This window comes from Anopheles maculipalpis, chromosome 3RL (genome assembly GCF_943734695.1).
Source record: "Anopheles maculipalpis chromosome 3RL, idAnoMacuDA_375_x, whole genome shotgun sequence".
Lineage (NCBI taxonomy): Eukaryota > Metazoa > Arthropoda > Insecta > Diptera > Culicidae > Anopheles > Anopheles maculipalpis.
Window position 1 is genome coordinate 3,921,138 of NC_064872.1, and position 19,659 is coordinate 3,940,796.

Consider the following 19,659-nt stretch of genomic DNA (forward strand, 5'->3'; position numbering starts at 1 on the left):
ACCCACCGTTCGGTAGTTTGCGAATGATTAATGGAATTTGGAAGCTTACGAGTCAGCGTAGGATCATTTATACTTCCAGGGTTGGGACAGTGCGGTGGTGCGAATGGTTGGGAACGTCTGGTTGATATCATTATGCCATTTAACCATTTTAAGACCGAATCGCACAATTTCTGAAGGACCTGAAGTTTCTGAAGGAACCTTTAACTAAATTCTCCTTTGCTATGTCTCGTTTGATGATGGTGGGAAGGGAAAATATGCTTCCACTCCTAGAAAGGCTCCCCGTTTCAAGGTCTTCCAACATTTAGACGACACCCTTGTGACCTATTGGAGTTTCGTGTTTGGTTAGGGGAGTTTTATGTCATCTCCAGACAACAACATTCTTGGGTCGCTAGTCCGATGCTCTACATCCGCATCGAATAGTATTATAGGAACACTCTGAGCTCCACATTTCGAAGCAATTGCCATCTGTTGATCCGGAGCTCGATCGTTGTAGATTTAGACATTACACACATTAGTATATTGCAGTTCGATTTAGTTTTCCTTTGTCAATATTGCGAACACAATTACGCAATGTCATCCTATTATTCGTTCGTCTAATCGGCCTGGCAACAGCTCCACAGCATTTGCACGCTCTGTGGAAAGTTTTTTTTTTTCGGCAGAAATTCGCTACCAACACACCCATTTTCTTTATCTCCGGCCCAGTACTGTTTACATTGCATGGCGTTGCCGTGCAATCGAAACGTTGGAATTAATACGCTGAAGGCTAGAACGCGTTGTGGACCAATTGAGATTATTATATCCAATTATCAATCTTCACAATACGCTTGTAGGCTCCATTAGATACAACTTAATAAAGTTGTAAATATAAGTCCTTCACATTAGAAATATATTTTTCTCGTGCATCATGCGCTCTGCAGTCCAGTTAACCTTGTCCATGAAATTAGTTTACTTTAACTAAAACAAAGAAATGCTTCCTTTCGCTTTGCCTGTTACTAGAATGATGCGGTTTCTATATGACAGAGGCAACGTCCTTGACGGCGGAACAGGCGTTGCATGTGAAAGTCCAATGAATCCAGTTGATTTATGATTTTGTTCGTCAAGACTAGCGTTCTCGGCAGAACATTTCTGTGGCCAGTTGTTGTGTTCTCGCCACAGAGATGAAGTAGAATTGGAGCTAGGTGTTGCGGATATGATTTTTAATTCTAGTTGCTTTGAAAGATTCTTAATTTGATTTCAGTAATGTAACGAAATTGTACTCTTTTAGAAGCTAGCTTGACACAAGAAAGTAAAGTTAAAATGTTTAAAAGTTCATATAACGAATGCTTGTTTATAGGACGCCATAAATCATGCGAATCATCAAATCTGAAACCCGATTCGATCTGGATGAAATATAACCATCTGAGTGTGCGCATTTTCATTTCTTTTTAATAGAATTAGTCCAAACGGCGAATCGTCCCAACAACACGCGTGTGCGGTCTATATGGTCGAAGTAATGGGTTTTTGAAAATTTGCAACTCGGCGTAAAATTAGCAGAATTTCAGCAAAACCGTAGCAGCGGCGCTAGATGTTTACATTGGTGTTTGGTGGTCATAAATAAACAAAAGCTAATCTTCGGTCCGAACCAAGACCGACCAATAGCACGCATTTGAAATTTACAGTTGACTACAGATTCGTTGCTCCGTTCGTACTGTGAGTTAATGAAATGGGGCACGATCGATGACTGCTGGATGGGTAGGGTGGCCATAGTTTGATGTTTCAATTAGGAACCATTCCCTTGATAGATGGTATTCGGCGGCAACGGCACATCCTATTGTTCATGCCGGCACAGGTACTCGCTCCATTCCTCCATGTGAAGCATATAGGAATGCGCCGTATATGCATCAAATCAATGCAATCGATTCCCCTCGGGCAGGGGAATAGAGACACAGACGCGGGGGCCGTCTTTGGGGTCGCAAAGACAATGTTTGTGTGTTCCGGTCGTCGAATGTGGATTTTCTTTTTCCTCCTGCCCTGCCCAGCTCCACCGCAACAGACGTGGTACAATCTGCATATCTGTCTGGGTCGTGCTGCGCGCGCCGAATGACGCACACGATAGGGCCCGAAGATGCGTTATTGTGCGCTTGGATTCGCACCCGAAGACATCGTCAGCCAGTGGCCACACCGTTTGCCTGCAATGTCCCGCGTCGCGTTCTGCTCCGGCACGTTCATAGTGCCCAAGAGTTCTTCCTCGTTCTCGTGCAGTGACCGCGAACCCGCGAGCAAAGTGCACTGACCGACCGAACCGGCAGGCGGAAACGGAGACGACCACCGCGAAGTTTTGCAGCCAAGTTCAAAGATAAATGGTAGCGCCTACGCAGATTGCTTCTTTTAGTTGAATGGCTGCAATTGCGGGACACGTCACGAGCAGTGACTCTAGTTCTGGAGATGTATAAGAATTTTTTATTGTTAATTAACAAAATATTCCAGTAATTCTATTCGATTTAAAGTAATTTTTGGGAAAGAACCTAATTGAAAGATTGATGCTCATTTGTAGAATGTTTCGCCTATCGAATCATCTGAAAGTCTAGCATTTCATGCTTACCTTGTAGGGTAACAGTTGTCACCGTAAGTCCTTGAACACTCGTCCGTAAATGAAAACGCATTATGCATGTGTGTTGAGACAAAGGTGTTGTCGTCTACGTGGAACGTAGATCTTCAACAGTCGACAGTTAATGCATCTCCAGTGTTTTCTTCAGAACGATATTTACACAGTTTGTTTTGACATCCACTTTAATCGTTTTTTGTGTGCAAAAATATGATGTCGCTTCAACGCGCATTTAAGTGCAAAAAAAAAAGAGAACTTCACTAAACCTTGGTATCGGCAATAAATATGAGTTTAAGTTCAAATTTGCACTCACTTAACAAATGTGAAGGTTGTCCGCAAATACTTTCAAGAAGAGCAGCATCTTACAAGTGTTATCAATGTCCCAAACGATACTGAGTTGACTTTGTTTAATTTAAATTTCAAGATAGGCCATCATCTACTTCGTACTAAGTACTCTCTTTTGCAGTTGCTTACATTTACATAACTCTACCAATGATGACCAACGATGTGATAAATGTTTATATTTTATGTAAGCTCACTATCACCCATAGAAAACCAGTTACCAGCGAGTAGAGTCTTCGCTAGTCTTCTCTTTCCAATATTTCTTCAAAGTGCAGTAACCGGCTGCTGCTGTTGCTGCTGCTGCTAAATAATCAACCTGCTTTCAGTTTGTGGTTTCCTCAAACCATGTGTGAAATGCAATCAAGCTTTTCCAACTTTCCCAACCTAATCTGCTGCAACATTTTACTTCTGGTTGCTGCGTACTCGGCTGCGTGGAGGAAAATAAAAAAAAAAGTGCACTCAACCTTCCAAACAGCATCGAACGGTCGTCTCTTTTACCAATCCCACACACATTCTCCGCAGTCGCTCTGTGCATTGCTTCTTCCTGCTTTGCTCTCTATCTTTCTTTCTCTCTCTCTCTCTCTCTCTCTCTCTAAGCTTGCCTATGGTAGCCCAAAATTTCCTGCAAGAGAAATGCAACCTGGGGTGGGTTGGGGGTGGAAATTTCTCCATCGCAAAACGCACTATGTCGATAATATTGAAGTAATGGAAACAGAGACACAGAACGGGCGAGCGAGAGAGGTAAAGAAGCAGTGCGATAAAGTTGGTTCCGCTTTGTCTTTTTTTCCATCTGTGTGACTTGATTTTCCGTTTTCTGTTTTAGGGCTCCTCTGGCTCCAAGACACTCTGTTGGCTGTTGTGAGTTGTTGTTCGTGCACAGGGGGGGGTAAAAGTGAACGTTGTGTCGTCTCCCGACTGCAACTCTCACTGTGCATTGCACTACCCCACCACAACCCAGCGGCCTTGCACACATATAAGCGTTTTGGATGTGCTTTCACAAAGCCTCAGATCTTAGCTTTTGGGGATGTTTGCTCGTCTGATGAGTTTATGGTACAAAACCGCCTTATAAGTCAGTTCTACTCGGCTGGTTTAGCTTATGTTGTAATCGTTGGCGTGAGCCCTTCGCAAATGGGTTTTTGGGGTTTCTTGTAGATGATGTAGCCAAACAAGCACGAATTGTAGCGATATCACAATTATGGCATATGATATTAGAAATCTATTACTTGGGGTTTCAAGAGAGTACACCTACGGGTGTAAATCCTCGTGAAGAGCGTTTGTTTTATGGTGTTATCTGGAGCCTTGCAATATTTATGATATAATTTGAAGTTTAAGGAATTGCAGCTACTTCGTTTTTTGGTGTCTGCAATGAAGCAATAGCGTAATGAAGATGTTTGATACCACAAAGTTCAGATTTAGTCTTCAAGATGCGATATCAGGAGAGCAACAATCATTGATCGAATGATCTGCAACTTATTTCTCAATCACTTTATGACAAGTATTTTGCCAACTAATCACATCACCATGGCATCTGACGCTGTCCGCGCTTAAGCTCCCGTAGTCAACATCGTCTTAAAACCAGATGAATGTGATCGGGTTGTGAGAACGGATTGCTCTTAATAATTCTTTTAATTTTCTGGACCCAAGCGAGATGTTATTTTGCGCTCTTCCCATTCTCGACTTACCAAGCAGTGGACCACACACATGGTCACACGTGTTAGACAACAACTCAAACTAACGCCTACCTAAGCTCATCCTTTCGCAGCTCAGACGGACGCCGGGCGATGTATGACGTTACAGTTTTGAGCGGCTTGAACAACATATCTTTACCACACCCTGCACTGGGCGTGTGCGCTCGTGGTCGCGCCAAATCGTCGTCGGGTCGTTCGAGTCCTCGCCCGTGCTATATTGATGAGCCAAAACTCATCGCTAGACAGGTCCAGTAAACTAACAACTGCTCTGTGTAGTAGTGGTAGGGTGGATGGGAGGTACATAGGACACGGTATACGAATCGGTGCTACTTAATCACACAATTAAGCTGTCATATTTTATCAATTAGCTAGCTCTAGTGTGTGCCCCACATGTGTGTGGCTGGTCAGGGGTTTTCCGGCGAAACATGAGAGGACCTTTGTGTGAGATTTTACGCGCATCAGATGAAAATACCGGACCGATGCGGCTACTAAATATAACCAAAAATATCCATTTACTAATGAAGAGCTATTTGCAAACCTTGTGTCGGTTTCATGGAATCGCATAAATGAGGTGTAGGTCTTAAATTAATGTGCAACAAATGCGCCGCCGGTACCTCACTGGACACTTCCGCTGCATGGTTTGATAATAATAAAATTACTTTTTAGTGAAAATGTTAAATTTTAATTACATAATAGTTTTGTAAAACGATACCACCCTATCTGTTTCACCAATCGTTATCTATTGCTGAGTGAGCGTGTATCAAGCAGCAGCGTTCGGATACTATTTTTATTTTCCAGTTTTTTTTTCTCCCTCGCATCATCCGTTGCATGATTTATCTCGCGTGTCTCTGGCCCAGGCTAGTTTTCAAAGAGATTTTCTTCCTTTTTTGTTTGCTGCAGGCAGGCGTTTTGGGAACTGCAATTATTTGCCAAAATTATCTTTGACACTTTCCCTTTGGAAAGTTTGCCTTGCCCTCCCGGTAGCCCCCCGGGTATTGCGTGTGTGTGTGTGTGTGTGCGCTGCTGTGAGGTAGTGGAAGACCCAAACCACACCACCAAGCTCCTCCGCGAATCGTACCTTTCCTTTCCAAATGCATTTCAAATCAGTTCAAATCCACAACTTGCAGTGCACGACCGGTGTGACTTTCGATTTCCGAACAGGAACGGCAAATTGAGAGTAATACTTTCGAAATTTATTACACCGTTCGGTTAATAACTCATACGATCGACCGATTGGGGTGTGTTTCTTGTGTAAGAGTGGCCTTTTTTTTATTTTTAGAGTTGAACGGTTGAATGGAGATCTCTGTGTGAACTTACATTTTCTTCAATCCAGATGGATTTTGGTGCCATTTTAGCGCTCCTATCAACTATCAATCTAATGGAGGGCGTTCTTCACACAAATCCCTTTTGAACTGTTCCCCCGTAGTAAGGTCTTACCAAGAGGTCAAGAAGAAGGAAAAGAATGAACATAAAGAATATTCTGTATTATTGATGGTTTCTCTAAGCTATCCGGAGCCGTCCGGGTCATCAGAGCCGTTTGGATGGAGCCGTCGCTAGTCGGCAGCCGGAGCCGTTGGAGTCGTTTGGAGCACTAACATAGGTTATATCAATGAATTCAATTTGCGGAATTTCAATTCATTTCAGTCCCAACTAATTCGATGGTTTCGGAACTGCTGACTAGGACGACTCAGGACAGCTCCGGAGCGGATACTCCAAACTGATCCATTTTGCTTCAATAGATGGTCCTCTCATATCTTCGATAAATCCATTTTGCTTCGATCTAGCGGAGTTAGTCACTCGAAATGTGCATGAATCACATTGAAACAAACGGATACCTGGTTTGCTGTTTATATTTGTTGTTGATTTAAGAAAACTAGAGCTACTAGTCTGAATCATTTCCATCGATACCATGAGTAAGAACTTTCACACGGATGTTGTGCGAAATTGTTGCCTGCCGGTTTTCTTGTACCTCTTTCGTCATGTTTACAATGTTTTAATTGTACTACATTACTCACTATTGGTAAATATGGGTGCTGCTGGGCAGCTCCAAGATTGCGATAAGTCTGTAAACAGTGCATGCACCTGTCCATAGCTTGATCATACTAACATTCCGCTTTTGTTAATGATCAGTGTCAGATGTCTGATTATGATCTTCAACAGTCTAAACCCCTTCTACAGACAATGACAAGATCTTGTCTGCTACACTTGCAAATATCACGCAAGAGGAGAAGAACGACGCAGGCAATAGACTGTCTGTGTAAGCCCCACGACGCGTAGTCAAGTATTTCCGTCTGACCGAATGATGATCTCGTCCGCCTTCCCTGCGTTGTGTCCACACCCGATATCGCCCCTCGATGACCTCTAATAAATCACGTTAAATGCGTACACATACCCGACGTGCGGCGAACCCAGTCGCCGTCATACATATTAGGGGCGCCCATCTGGACGAGTTGATTGTTAGGGTGTGGTGAACGTGCTACGACCCATCCGATCGTAGTTATCTCGAGCGTGAAGAAGCTTCCGAAAGAGTCCGTCCACTTGCTCTCGACCTGGTTGGTTGTTTTTTTTTGTGTTGAAACGTAAAACCGCTGCTACATGAATACCTCGTTTTTTATATTTTATTTTTATCGTGGAACGATTAAAGCCAAACTGCTTGGTTGGACCGAAGACCGTGTGTATCTTATGATGCCCGAGGTAACTCAATTCATTGAGACGTGTAGGTGGTGAACCCGTGTGTCATCGAGAGCAAGTGTGCCGGCTCGTCCGCTTTGGGAGAGGGTTGAGAGGGAGTTGATAGCACGTTTTGGGACAGAAGAGGTAAGCATTGATGTTAGAATTTATGTTACAGAACTGTAAGCTGATACGATTCCGCTCTGTCACGGGAGACCCAGGAAACAAGACGTCCGCTCCAATTTTTATGACCTAGTTGATATGTGGGAGGTTTCTTTCAACTCAGAATGGTGCAGTTTTTCTACGCCGAAATCGAGTCCTGACACAGGAAAAAAAACACAAAGAAATAAATCTATATCAGCTGACAGCCACTACTGTGCAATTTTATATCAATGAATCTAAAGTGCAATCATGTCACAATTAATTTTCTATAAATTGTGCCCACACACCGGTCACATCGCAATCTGTGACCGAGAGGCACGCGAGCTAATAGTTCGCCGCGAACCTCAAATTCGTGCTTGGAAAAGTAAATCGCATTGACATATGGCGTTCAGCAGCCATAGCGCTCTACATTGTAGATTGTGCCAAAGCGTGCAAAATAAAAAGGTCATTGGGCTAAGTTAGTTTTGTTTCAACTCCTGACAAACAATACCATTATACCTGTTGTTTTTCGATAAACAAATTCATAAGCTGGAAATGGCATGTTGTGCACGAAAATTTGAGGAAACCTCTAGCATGCAAACCATAACACACACATTCAATCAAATTCTGGGATCTTTTGCGTTCTTGGGAGGGACAAGCATCAGAGAAAGCAAAGAGCGCTCTTAACCTCCTTTTGGACCTCCGGACGATGCAATTATAGGCTATTATTGTGTAGCATAGCAACAGAAACAACGGCGAGGTCGAACGTTGTAGAATTCTTGCTTGGTCTTTGTCTGTAAATGCAGCCCCAGATTGACTGTTGAGAAATTTAAAGCTTACAAAGGTCAAGTTCATGTTTCCAGCTGGGGCCTTGATAGTCGTTAGTGGTTTCCGTCCACCAGACAGCAGCAATCATCCAACATGAGTCTTCGAGCGTATATCCGTGCTCCACATCCGCGCCAGCAGCTGTCATCCTCATCTGTGTTGCAGTAGTTTTCTATCTTCGATCAAACAGTTTGCATATGTTCTAATTGGATGCGCGCGCGCTCGCCTCTTTTCTTCGTTTCAGGTACTAATTAAAATATCCTCGACACCCGGAGGTCGACCGAATATTTTTCCCCAAGCCGCTTCTGTTCTGCCATGCCGGGTAGTCGTTCCAGTAACAACGATACCGAGCACAACAGGTCCCCTAGAGAGAGCGGCGAGGATTCGGAGGATGAAAGTGAAATTCTAGAGGAAAGTCCCTGCGGAAGATGGCTGAAACGAAAAGAAGAGGTACGTATGCTCGGTGGCGTGTTGGAGTTGGAGTTGAAGTTGATAGTTTGAAGTGGTAATCAGATGAATCTTCAAAATGAACACATGAATAGTAATGAACTGTTATACACTCGAAGCAGTACTAAGCTTCTATGTCTACGCTTAGAGTTAGTCGAGATAGTGCGAGAACATGCAAAACGATCCTCCATATCATCGTCTCGTTTACTTGTACATTTGTTTTCTTTTCATCTAGCCTTGTATGAGTGTGGACAATTTTTGCAAAATTAATTTGACCTTTTTGTCAGCATCAATTGCGACGATAGAGCATGACATTCTATTGATAAGAGCGACCGCTATCGTGCTCGCTCTCTATTTGATAAGTATACAAGCAGCGCTTCGACTCTTCACAGCAGGAAGACAAACCAAAAGTCAAATATGCATTGCGCGCCCGGGGAGTTAGAAAGCTGCTAACCCCCGTCAACTTCATCATACAATCAAAATTTTGAGCAGTTTTATTTTAGGAACTGTTAACATCCATACCCCCGGCGATAGAGCATACCCCTGGAACGTCTCTGGATGGGACGATTGTGGTCCGTTTCGAAACAGATCCAAACCGTTCGTTTGCTGGGTATGCACTGTGAACAATCATTCTATTTATTCACTTTGTGCTAACCATCCCAAGCTAAACCTAATCTCCTAACCATGAGCTCACAACGCTGTAAAAAGAGAAGTGATTTATAAACTCGAACTATTCGGAATATTTCCGCTGTTCGCTGTTGTATTCCGCGAAAGGCAACATTCAGCAGCTAATAGATTTCGCGGTGTGTCTCATGCAACCTTTTTGTTGTTCCTCCTTTGGTGTTGTTGCGTGTATCATACGGTTTTTATTTGGAGTCGCCCTTATACCGTTCAGGTTACCTCACAACAACAGTGGCATATGTCTTTTTAGTCATCGCTGCCAGTTGTCGCTGATGAAACCCATTTTTGCAGTGATTCATTGCGCAGAGTTTCCGCTGCAAGAATGAAACCGTGTTTTATTTTCTGCCTTTCTTGTATGCAAACAAAACGCTACCAGAACGAGCCCGTTCGTCTAATGAAAAAACATTCCAATTAGCTCATAAATTAAAGCATTTAATTGTCACATCCTTTTGCAAGGGCCGCACGCCACAGCATAGACGGATGCGCAGCTTCTTCCGAATTGACCGAGCGATACACACAACTGAATGAACACAAAACGAGCGAAATGGGGAAAATTTCCGGGCACGTCGGTTTCGAGAACATTGTGAGAACTATTTCCTGGTTCTGCATTGTTGGGTGTAAACTTCGTAAAAGAGATTGTGTCCCTTTCTTTTGAATTGGAGCTCAACAAACATCCATACACTTGATGGGGTTGATGGAAATAGCATTTTCAATTGCATATTGCAGCTCGAACAGCATTATTTTTCTTCATCATCGCAAGCAAGATACGTTTGCAAACGTTTAGTCTGCCTCTGCTGCAACACGGTTCGTGTGTATATTTGCAAATCGTAATCCATGACTCGGCGCGAGAGGGTTCTTGATGCAGTGTAATCTGAACTGATTTCGCATCTGTGTCAACTACCACTTTGTGTGTAGCGCAATCGATTTCAAACCAAAGACTGCAGTTTATCGATGTTTGTTTGCTGCTTTGGCTTCAAGCAGTGACTTTGGCTAGAAGTCACGTAAATACTGCATTGGATTTCATGCTTCGCAATACCAATTTTGATCGTTGATTTTTGCCTTGAGATGCTGAAGTTGAAGAATATGTTTCGATTTTAATAGACAGAAAAATACTGTAGAGCCCGTGTTCCATAGCTTTCAAGGCATCTGCAAGAAAGGGAGATAATTCTTTAATCCCTGTTTGCAAATAACGAACTCCTTCGTCATAATGGTCTAAGCTCACCCCTACTTCAAGTCACCGAGCAAGAAACGGGATCGTAAAAGGAGGGTCGTATATAATAAGTTTATTGTAGTCTAGCGCCAGCTATCGCTTGTTTGGTTGGCGATGCTCCTTCCCCGGTGGAATCTTACTCGTGGCAGAAATGTATCACCCAGGAAACAAACGTCCTCTTGCACAAGGCTGTCCACACCGTCCGGACGGGAAGAAATTGTTGGACATTTCGTTTTTTCCCTTTTTCTGTCTCGTAAATCGTCCTCCGTTTTGCTATGTAGATCCGTAAGCAATAGGCCACTTTACATTAAAACTCCACCGGTTTCGTAGGCGTTAAAATGCACTCCAATGAGTGATTTATAAACATCCACCATTCTCGTTCGCTTTCGCGCGTGGGATAAATTATTTCTCGAAGCCTTTTTTCCACCCCGCAGCAGTCGCAGTCGTCGGAGCGTTCTCCAAAGCGTTCCGACTGCATTAGTGACAATGCAGTGTAATGTGGCACTATAAAAGGGAGAATCATAGAACTTGTTGTACCATTGCATCGCGAGGTGATTGAATTTGTATGCATAAATGGCATTTGAAGAGTGAGATGAAGGTGTCTGCGGAATGCTGCCGTAACCGTTGGTACAGTGCTACTGTGAAGAAATGCGAGTGCAATGCACCCATCGGACGATGCATAATTTTACTATTGCAAGAGTGCGCTTTGAGAGCTTAAGTGGAACAGAACCGACTGACGGGAGAGATGTCACTGTTCGGTGGCTGTTACATTGTTGCCTCAAGGGGTTTTTCGTGAGTGGCAATCCGAGGGGGAAAGAAGAATGTATTCGAAGTCTTCCCTATGTTAATTGGGGATGACCAACGGCAATAGATGCACCCCTATAAATATCAGACTCGCTTATTCGTACGGTACCCAGCAACGAATCTCGCGGAGAGATGCCCGAAACCCCTCGTTTAATAGACCAATAATGGTAGCTGTAAAGTTTCAAATATTTCACCATTTCTCTATGGACCATCGCCACATCATTGGTCCAAGTGGTCCCGAAAGGCTTCCCGAAAGGTGCGAATGATGGCGTGTGTGGTAGACACCTTCACACCAACACCGCCGTGCGATGCTTGTTCTACTTTTTTTTTGTTAGGGAGAGCGTTAATTTTGCATGAAGTCGTCGAGGTAACTGCCCCCGTCCTCCGGTACAACACATCATCGTTTAAGCGAAAGGATCCAACGTCAACGTCCCCATCCGCAGCAATAATCGTTCGGTGGCGAAAATCGGCGACGTGCGTATATATGCTGCAGTTTCGCAGCAGCAGTCACCAAGGGGTGTAAGAGACCTTTCTAAAAATAGTCACAAAATCAGCATTTAGTCCCATCGAGAGGTTGCGTTAGGGGGAGTTGGGCTGCTAACTCTCTCTCTCTCTCTCCCTCTATCCCTCCACTGTCGCTGGTGGTGGTGTGTCGTCGGCTAAGACGCCTAAATCTTCTCCCGCTATGCGTCGTCTGGCATGTGCGGTGAGTGTAAAGTATTCACCTCAAAGCTATTCCTTCCAAGCCCTAACTCATGTGTCCCGGTGTAGCTTTGCTCCCCGATTCTCCCAGTACCGAGACAGTCCTCAGCTCGTAGTCGTAAATACGAATAACGCAGCTACCGCTGAGATGAAGAGATGACGAACCAAACGCACCAAGCATGAGAATGTGCCTTGGGAAGGCAAACAAAAAAGTTATGCAGCGTGTGTGTGTGTTTGCGGAACTGAACCTCGTTTGTCTTCCCTACCAGTTGACTCTCGCACAAATTAGTTTTTGCTTGTGTTCATTCATTACATTTTATGTGAACCATATGCAAAAAAGCCGGCATCCATCCGCCTTTCTGATGCATTTGTGTCATTAATGGGAAATACAGGCCTGAGAAACCGAAGGGTGTTGGAAAGCATGAGTCATCGCGTACATTAGAGTAGGTGACATGGAATTTGTCGGCTTTTGCAAGTCCCCAGACACCTCCTTTTCACCCAAAGTTACTAGAATTACCCACGGTCAGATAAAGGTTGGAGAGGACTCCAACGCGGTCAAACCAACAAAGATTAGAACCCAGACTGGGCGAGTTGTAGTAGAGTCATGACCTACCCGGACACAGCCATTCTATCAGCTCGGATGAGGAAGACTAGAATTTGATTTTATTTCTAACAGAATTACGATTGCCTCAAAGTAATTTTTTAGTGCTTTCACTCATCTTGAAATTGAAGACTCCACCATGACTATTTGATGAGCCTTCCAATGTCCGCCAGCATGGCTTCTAACGTACGACGCATCATCCATCAGCCCCAGCGACCATGAAGCCGAAGGAAGCGTCACACTTGTCAGGAGACTTCTTCTCGTTCACTTGGACACTGTCTTGCCGATAGCTGTCGCCACACGCACGGTGAAAGACAGCACGAGGAAGTTCAAAGTGCTTCGGGAGGAAGATATTTCGCTGCACACATCCTGTGGAACCATATTTAGCTACAAATACACGGGGCCTATCGTCTTACCGGCGATTGTGGGCACGGAAGCTACCTTCCGTTCACGTGGTGGCGCTCGCTGTGTGTGTGATGGGGTTTATCGTTGTACTTTTTTTTTTTTGTTATAAATAACCAAAAGAACCTCCCCCCATCATTTGGCGCAGGCCACCGAACCTTTACCACCCACCCACAAACCTTTGAACGTTTTTCTCGCGCGCGCGCAAGCTCGGCAAGTCAAGGCCATGGAATTGCTTTCCGCTTCGACAGGTTCGACGTGGATCTATTTATTTCTATTTATTGTGTTGTGCTGTTGTTGGTTTTTTTTTTCACCCCGCGCCTGTGACGAAACACAAGCACGGTTTTCGCATGGACGCTTAGCAAAAACGCACACACATCTGCAATTGCAAAGAAAGTGCAGACACCACACCACAGCACAATCGTAGCGCGAAGCAATGTGTGTACCCCGCCAATAGCGCACGATGACTTTGGCGGGCGAATTGGTGATGGTGGTCGCTGACTTTTCATGAACTGTTTTCCGCCTTGATTGGGCTCCGGGGTTGGCCCAAAAGGGGAAGAGGGCACCCTGTAAAACCCTGGAATATCAGGATGCCGATCGGTGTCGGTAGGCGTAATAAGTGATGAGGCACGCGAGCGGTGAAGAAACAAAAAAAGTAAACGATCTCACATATATTAAGGTCGTGATGGACGACGAGCTAGGTAGGTGCACAGCAAAACTTTCTCCAAGGTGAATTATCTCTATCTTTCTTGTGTTGCCTTTTTGTCGTGGCTATTTTTGGAACCATTTTTTCCCCCTCTGTAGGCGTTTCTTGTACAAAAGTTCATTGAGAAACACAGACAGCATAATAGTTTCTCAACTCGCTTGCTAACAAAATCTTGCTATTATGTTTAATAAAACATTCAGTGTTATTATTAACCATCGTCGAAAAACAAACCGCCGTTTGTAGCATCCTTGCATGCCGGAACCTTTCAATTCTCGTCTAATTTTGTATCCCGGCTCCAGCATGTCTGTGGCTCCACTTAAAAGCTTCCTTTGCGCCCTTTTCTTTTGGAAAGTTTTTGTTTTGCCAAATCGAAAATTTCAACAGCCGACGACCGGGCGCGTCCAACTGCTCACCAATTAGACTTGCCGAAGCCTACCAAAGTACCGTCCCCAAAAATTGACGCTTGATTGGTCATTTCTTCTTATACGGGTATGAGAGCCAGTCTGGCAACGGTCTCCAAGAAGACTCTTCTTAAAAACCTTTCGCGCATTTGACGATTGTAAACATTCCGATAACGCTTCCCAACAATCTCCCTGACTATCTTCCTAGCACTGTCTTTCGTTGTTTTACGATTGGACACAAGCAGAATTTCCAAGCATTCGCGCGCGACACCGGCTTGGCGTCGGTTACAATTTGGACGATGGCCAAATAGTGCAAAATATACACAAACCCAGCTTCATGCGCCTAAATGTGTGCCGTTGATCCAACCGGAAGAATTGGGTGTAATAAGAGTGAGGGTGTAGGTAGGGAAGGTGTGGGGAAGCTCTTTTGCCCTTTTGCTGGCACAAAACCCACAAACCGTAGGCAATTTGGGGGAATCCCGCATGGACTCTTGGAGAAGACTAGTGTGAACTAGCATTGAAACGGAGAAGCGCTACTGTAAACATTTTTGGGGAAAAGCGAAAAAAGAAAAACACAGACGGACATAGAACGCAATATATTGGACAAGAACCAACAATGGCAACCTATCAACGCTAATAAAACCCCGTCTCGGTGTAAAGGAGGGCAAGAGATATGGGATCACAAAAAACAAGCAGAACGAAACCGAGTAAGAAATGTCCTTTAATGTGTCTGGTGTGCAATGATGTAGAACGGGGGACGATTTTAGGACATAAAAGGACACCAGGGGGAGAATCGCGACCAATTTGGTAGTCTTTTTTTATGAGATGCTCTTTTTTTACCCACAAAGCCTAAGCTCTAATGAGCTCAAAGGTTGTAAAGTGTGCAAATGTCGCACCTCGGATGTCCTTTGTCAGTGCTGAACTGCTAATTCCTTCTGTCGCAATTGTTTTTTTTTCCCCTGTGATGTGAGCTAACTCTAAAGTATTGCTAAAAACGGTGTACTATGTGAATTCTACATTAGTGCAAAATAGTTGTAATGGTGGAAGTCTCCTACGACAGTAGTGTTAGCACTCCTACGTGACATCTTGCGCGTGGTGCATACACGGTGACCCCGAACTCATTTCCAGCAACCTACCGAAGTCAATGGTTGGTAAAACAAAATGTTCATAATAAAAACAGCTTATTAGCATTTATGTCTGTTATATAAATAGTCATATCGAGATGCTATAGTTAGGCCGGGGACGGCCCCTAACGACAATGCACGAGGAATGTACGGTACAATGCAGTAGACAGTGAATCGATAGGGCGTTGGTGCACAAGTCGCCCACGGCCAGCAAACTCAGGCCCCAGATAATTATCACCGGTGCCGTACTGGATGTTTGTGTCATGGATTTGTTCTATTGATTTAACCTCGCAGGTAATATATGGCGGTGTGATGCACATAGCCACTACAATGTTTCGTTCTCTGATCCCTTGCAGATGTTTTCCTTGCTGTAATTTAGCATATTTGCGGACTGTTCAGATATGGTGGGCAAAGTGCAGAGGGAACCCACCCGATAAGGATAAGGTTAATCTTTGCAAAAAGAGCCTACGTGATATATAGTGCATATTGCTCACCGTACCGCCGTATGCCGCTTGTGGAGGATGTTGTAATATTTATAGATTCTGATGACTTGCTACTGACATCTTCTTGAATGCGGTTCGAAAAAAAAAATCACAAAAATCACCCATTTGCTCTCCCGATAATAACCTACGCATTTTGGGACGTCACACTTGCCCGGATAGCTGTTGTAGGAGGAGATTAATTTGCTTATCTTCGCTTTATGGCACATTCACCACCAAGGGGAAAATCCCCATTCCGTGTACAATACTTGAAAACGTCTAGCAACACTACTATGGCCGATTGGAAAGCGTGAACCACCACTGGCAAGATGATGATAAACTGCAAGCCATCATAAACGACTCGAAAGTGTGTGGTGTTTTGTGGGGGCTATTTAATAAAACATTGATTTGCTAACACTTTCCGTTTTCATAAACTATCTTGTGAGAAATAAAGCAATAAATTGTTCTGGATGCTTCATGCTGGTGAAGAGCGAAGTAAGGGAGTAGTTTAACTGCACAAATAATTGACTTACTGTTAGAGATCTGCGCTATAACGCGGTTGTAAATTATAACAGGAATTGTGCTATAAAACGGGTGAACATAAAGAGTAGATTTAGTTAAAAAAAGGGGGTTTAAGGCGTTAGTTGACTAGTTATCTGGAGCACTTGACTAAGTAACCCTTTGTTACTAGATTCACATCCTTTTTTTTTCTCCAAGTTCATTATTCAAATCCTTAATAACTGTGTTTTGCCGACGGTCATTAACACGCGTTGTTCTAGAATTGCAATTAATGTTGGCTTATTAGTTACCTACTGGAAGAAGTCGTTAATAAGTAACCTGTTCTGCAGTATACCACTGTTTTTCTTGCAATAAGATGAGCTCAGTTTACCGTCTCGTACTATTCCTGAGCAGCGATGCATACAAGGAGATGCTTACCAGTCTGATTCTTCGTCATCCATTTTCTCATTGACCTGGCTTAAATATGGCGATGGATGTTTTCCTGGAAATTAACTTCATTCGTCTTCAAATAAAACGGAAGAGATCCTTTCGCCACCTAAGTCTCACCCGGAAGGGGACAGTGCGTACCGTGAGGACAGTTTGCCACAATTGGAGAAACCCTGATTGTGTTTACGGGGTACGATTGGGATCGGTTTCGATCGATCGATCAGTGGTTGGGTGGTTAAACTTTGAGGAAGGCCAGTGTAGTGTGTATCCTTCCTGATTCCCAAACAAGCTGAACCCCTCCGGCATCGTGTCTGTAGGTGGCAAGGTGAGCAAAGGTATCTCTCCGCATTTGGATGCGTCTGATGTGTTCCGATCGATCGGTTTGGCTGGTCGTGCAAACCAGTCGTTGTCGACCGTCGGTCGTCAACCAACGGTCATCAAGTGATGGAATTCCTGTGTTACTGTGCGAACGCAACCTCTCGTGGTTCGTTAGTCAGAAACTGGTTTCGATTGGATATTACCGCTACTACCGGTTACGTGTGTGTGTGTGTGCGGCGCAAAGGTTGTCTCTGCACGGCATCAGAAATAGACTCCTTGGTTGAGCCCTGAGGTTTTTGTTGTATGATCCTCCGCAGCTCCGGAGCATGACACACACCTCCTGCGGGACGGACCAGTGCATCCGTCATTGACCTCTAACAGATGAATGTGCGTGAGTTAGTCTAAGGAGCTTAAAATAGCCCATCCAGTTATCTTGACAAGCGTTCGCTATTTTCTGCTGTCCGAGTGTCGCTCAACAGTTATTCAAATCAAAGCACTTACGTGATAGGTATCGTTTAAAATCATAATTAAACTATTTTATTGAGAAAAAGCTATTTGCTGTAAAATAAGTCTAACTTTCTTAGGGTACAACTCCAATGAAGCAAATACCAAGTCAGAAAAGAAGCATTCCGTTCATCCAAAGTAGAGAGGATCAACCTTTACGATGCCATAAGGGCCATAAAGTGGAATTATTCAGCCGTTCACCGGGCTCCATTTATGAAGCAGCATATGCTTGCTATCCTTAGTTATGGGATTTTATGATAAAATTATGCCAGCAAATTTACTGCGTTTAGCAATACGACAGGACACCACGTGCTACATTCCTGCGCAACATGGTAATAAACTGTCAAATTTTTCACTGTTCAACCAGGAAGTATTAGTTGCAGAATTTATTCAAACGCCTTCCTTTTGGTGACCAACAAAGCTAGTGTTATCTGGATGAAACCTCAAAAAAAAAGGGAATCCATAAATTCTTTCACTGTGAGGACACATTTGATACAATTAACATTTAAAAGTAACGATCGTTTGCCAAACTATAAGTGAGTAACAACCGGCTGAGCTGTAATGCGAAAAATATCGCGTAAAGGGCCGTTCTGATGCGTGCTACAATTATCATTATTCGCACAAACACGACACGACCAGACGCACATGGATGGGGCCAGAGAACTTTAAATCCACGCGTCACATATTATCATCTTTGTCGTCAGATGGCAGGCGAACGAATGGTGTTAAAATCCGATGGATGTGATGCGTTTTACAGCTTGTTGCTACGCTCATTCGATGCAGTTACGGTGTAATAATTCTTGTGTTCTTTCCGTCCGTGGCTTGATACTAAGACAGCTTTACAGCGCATACTAGTTGATAGAGTTTGCTGTAAAAGTTTTATATTACGAGCATTTGCTATGAAGTGGAAATGAAATAAAGCGTCGTAACATGATGTCGATTCGGTTAAAATGATAATGCAGTAGGAGCTGGCGAACGTCGTGCGCGCGCGTTGTTCATTTGTTCGCGGTTAGTAGCAGCACCGAAAGATGATGCACAAAATGTGTCGTCTGTGGTCCGTCCACTAACTGTTATAATTTCACGTCACTGGCCCGTTCCGCTGCTAGCAAAAGGCGGGCAGGTACATCAGATTGATGAAGACATCTGACGACAGCTGCATAAAACATGACCCACACGGAGAAGGTGGTCCACTGCAGCAGATTAGTGCCTCAACGTGAGAGGCTGAAACAAAGCAGCAAGAGAAGAAAAAAGTGCTATAAATTCCCAACCAGCCACCATTTTTTTTTGCGGGTGGGAGCTGAGGATGAGATATAAAACAACACACGCACGTTGTTGGCTAAAATAAGCAAACTGTATAACAACAATCATATTATGGCATTAAGATACGTTTTTTTGTTGCTTTAAACATTTGAGCATTACTTCAAGAGCAGCTTTTCAAACAACTTGATGATGTGTATTTTTTGAGGAAAGATTTCAAGAGCATTCTGGCCCAAATGCAGGTCACAGGTCAGGCACACAGTTTGGGCAAATTCCGTCAACAAGACGCGTTGATTGAAATTTGAGTGTTGTGCGGTTGGAGGCCACAACACGCGTACAAGCCGCGCAGTCAGCAAAACAGATAGTAAAGGAGGCACGTGTCAAGAGCGTTAAATTAGCGAATGGTTGATTGTTGAAAGTTTGATTTATTAATCGAGCGCAAATTTATACACACTGCCATTTGCCAGCGGATAAATCTTTTTGCAAAACCTGCCCCTCACTATGATTGATGGAATAATTATGCATTTGTATTGATTCGCACCTTCGCGCAGTGCTTTGTTTTAATTTGATTCTCTAATGCGTTTCCATTATTCTCTATTTTCAGGTAAGCAATCGCAAAAGAAAGGTCAAAAAATCCAACTCGGCGAACTGTTTGGTAGCTATTCCAAATTATTCCAAAATAAATCGCCAAACATTCCCACATGACTCTCGTGAATGGAGAAGAACAGGATGAGAGAGCGTGTTGATTCGATGGGAACTGGTGGTGGTGGGATCCGCTGTTGAACGATTCCATAAAACTCCATAAACATAAAACGCCAAACACGTGCA

The 19,659-nt window shown here is 43.8% G+C and overlaps 2 protein-coding genes across 3 annotated transcripts in view; one reads left to right on the top strand and one right to left on the bottom strand.

Annotated features, from left to right (window-relative positions):
* The window catches only part of LOC126563828 (nuclear pore complex protein Nup154), a 505,032-nt gene that overhangs the window by 453,023 nt on the left and 32,350 nt on the right, over positions 1 to 19,659 (bottom strand). The gene's annotated exons all lie outside the window — the stretch shown is intronic.
* LOC126564209 (nuclear receptor-binding protein) overlaps positions 1 to 19,659 on the top strand; it is a 41,939-nt gene that overhangs the window by 6,442 nt on the left and 15,838 nt on the right. Inside the window, exon 2 of the mRNA XM_050221189.1 lies at positions 8,495 to 8,700. Coding sequence (XP_050077146.1) covers positions 8,566 to 8,700 — 135 coding nt within the window. The 5' untranslated portion in view covers positions 8,495 to 8,565. The remainder of the gene's footprint in view (positions 1 to 8,494; positions 8,701 to 19,659) is intronic.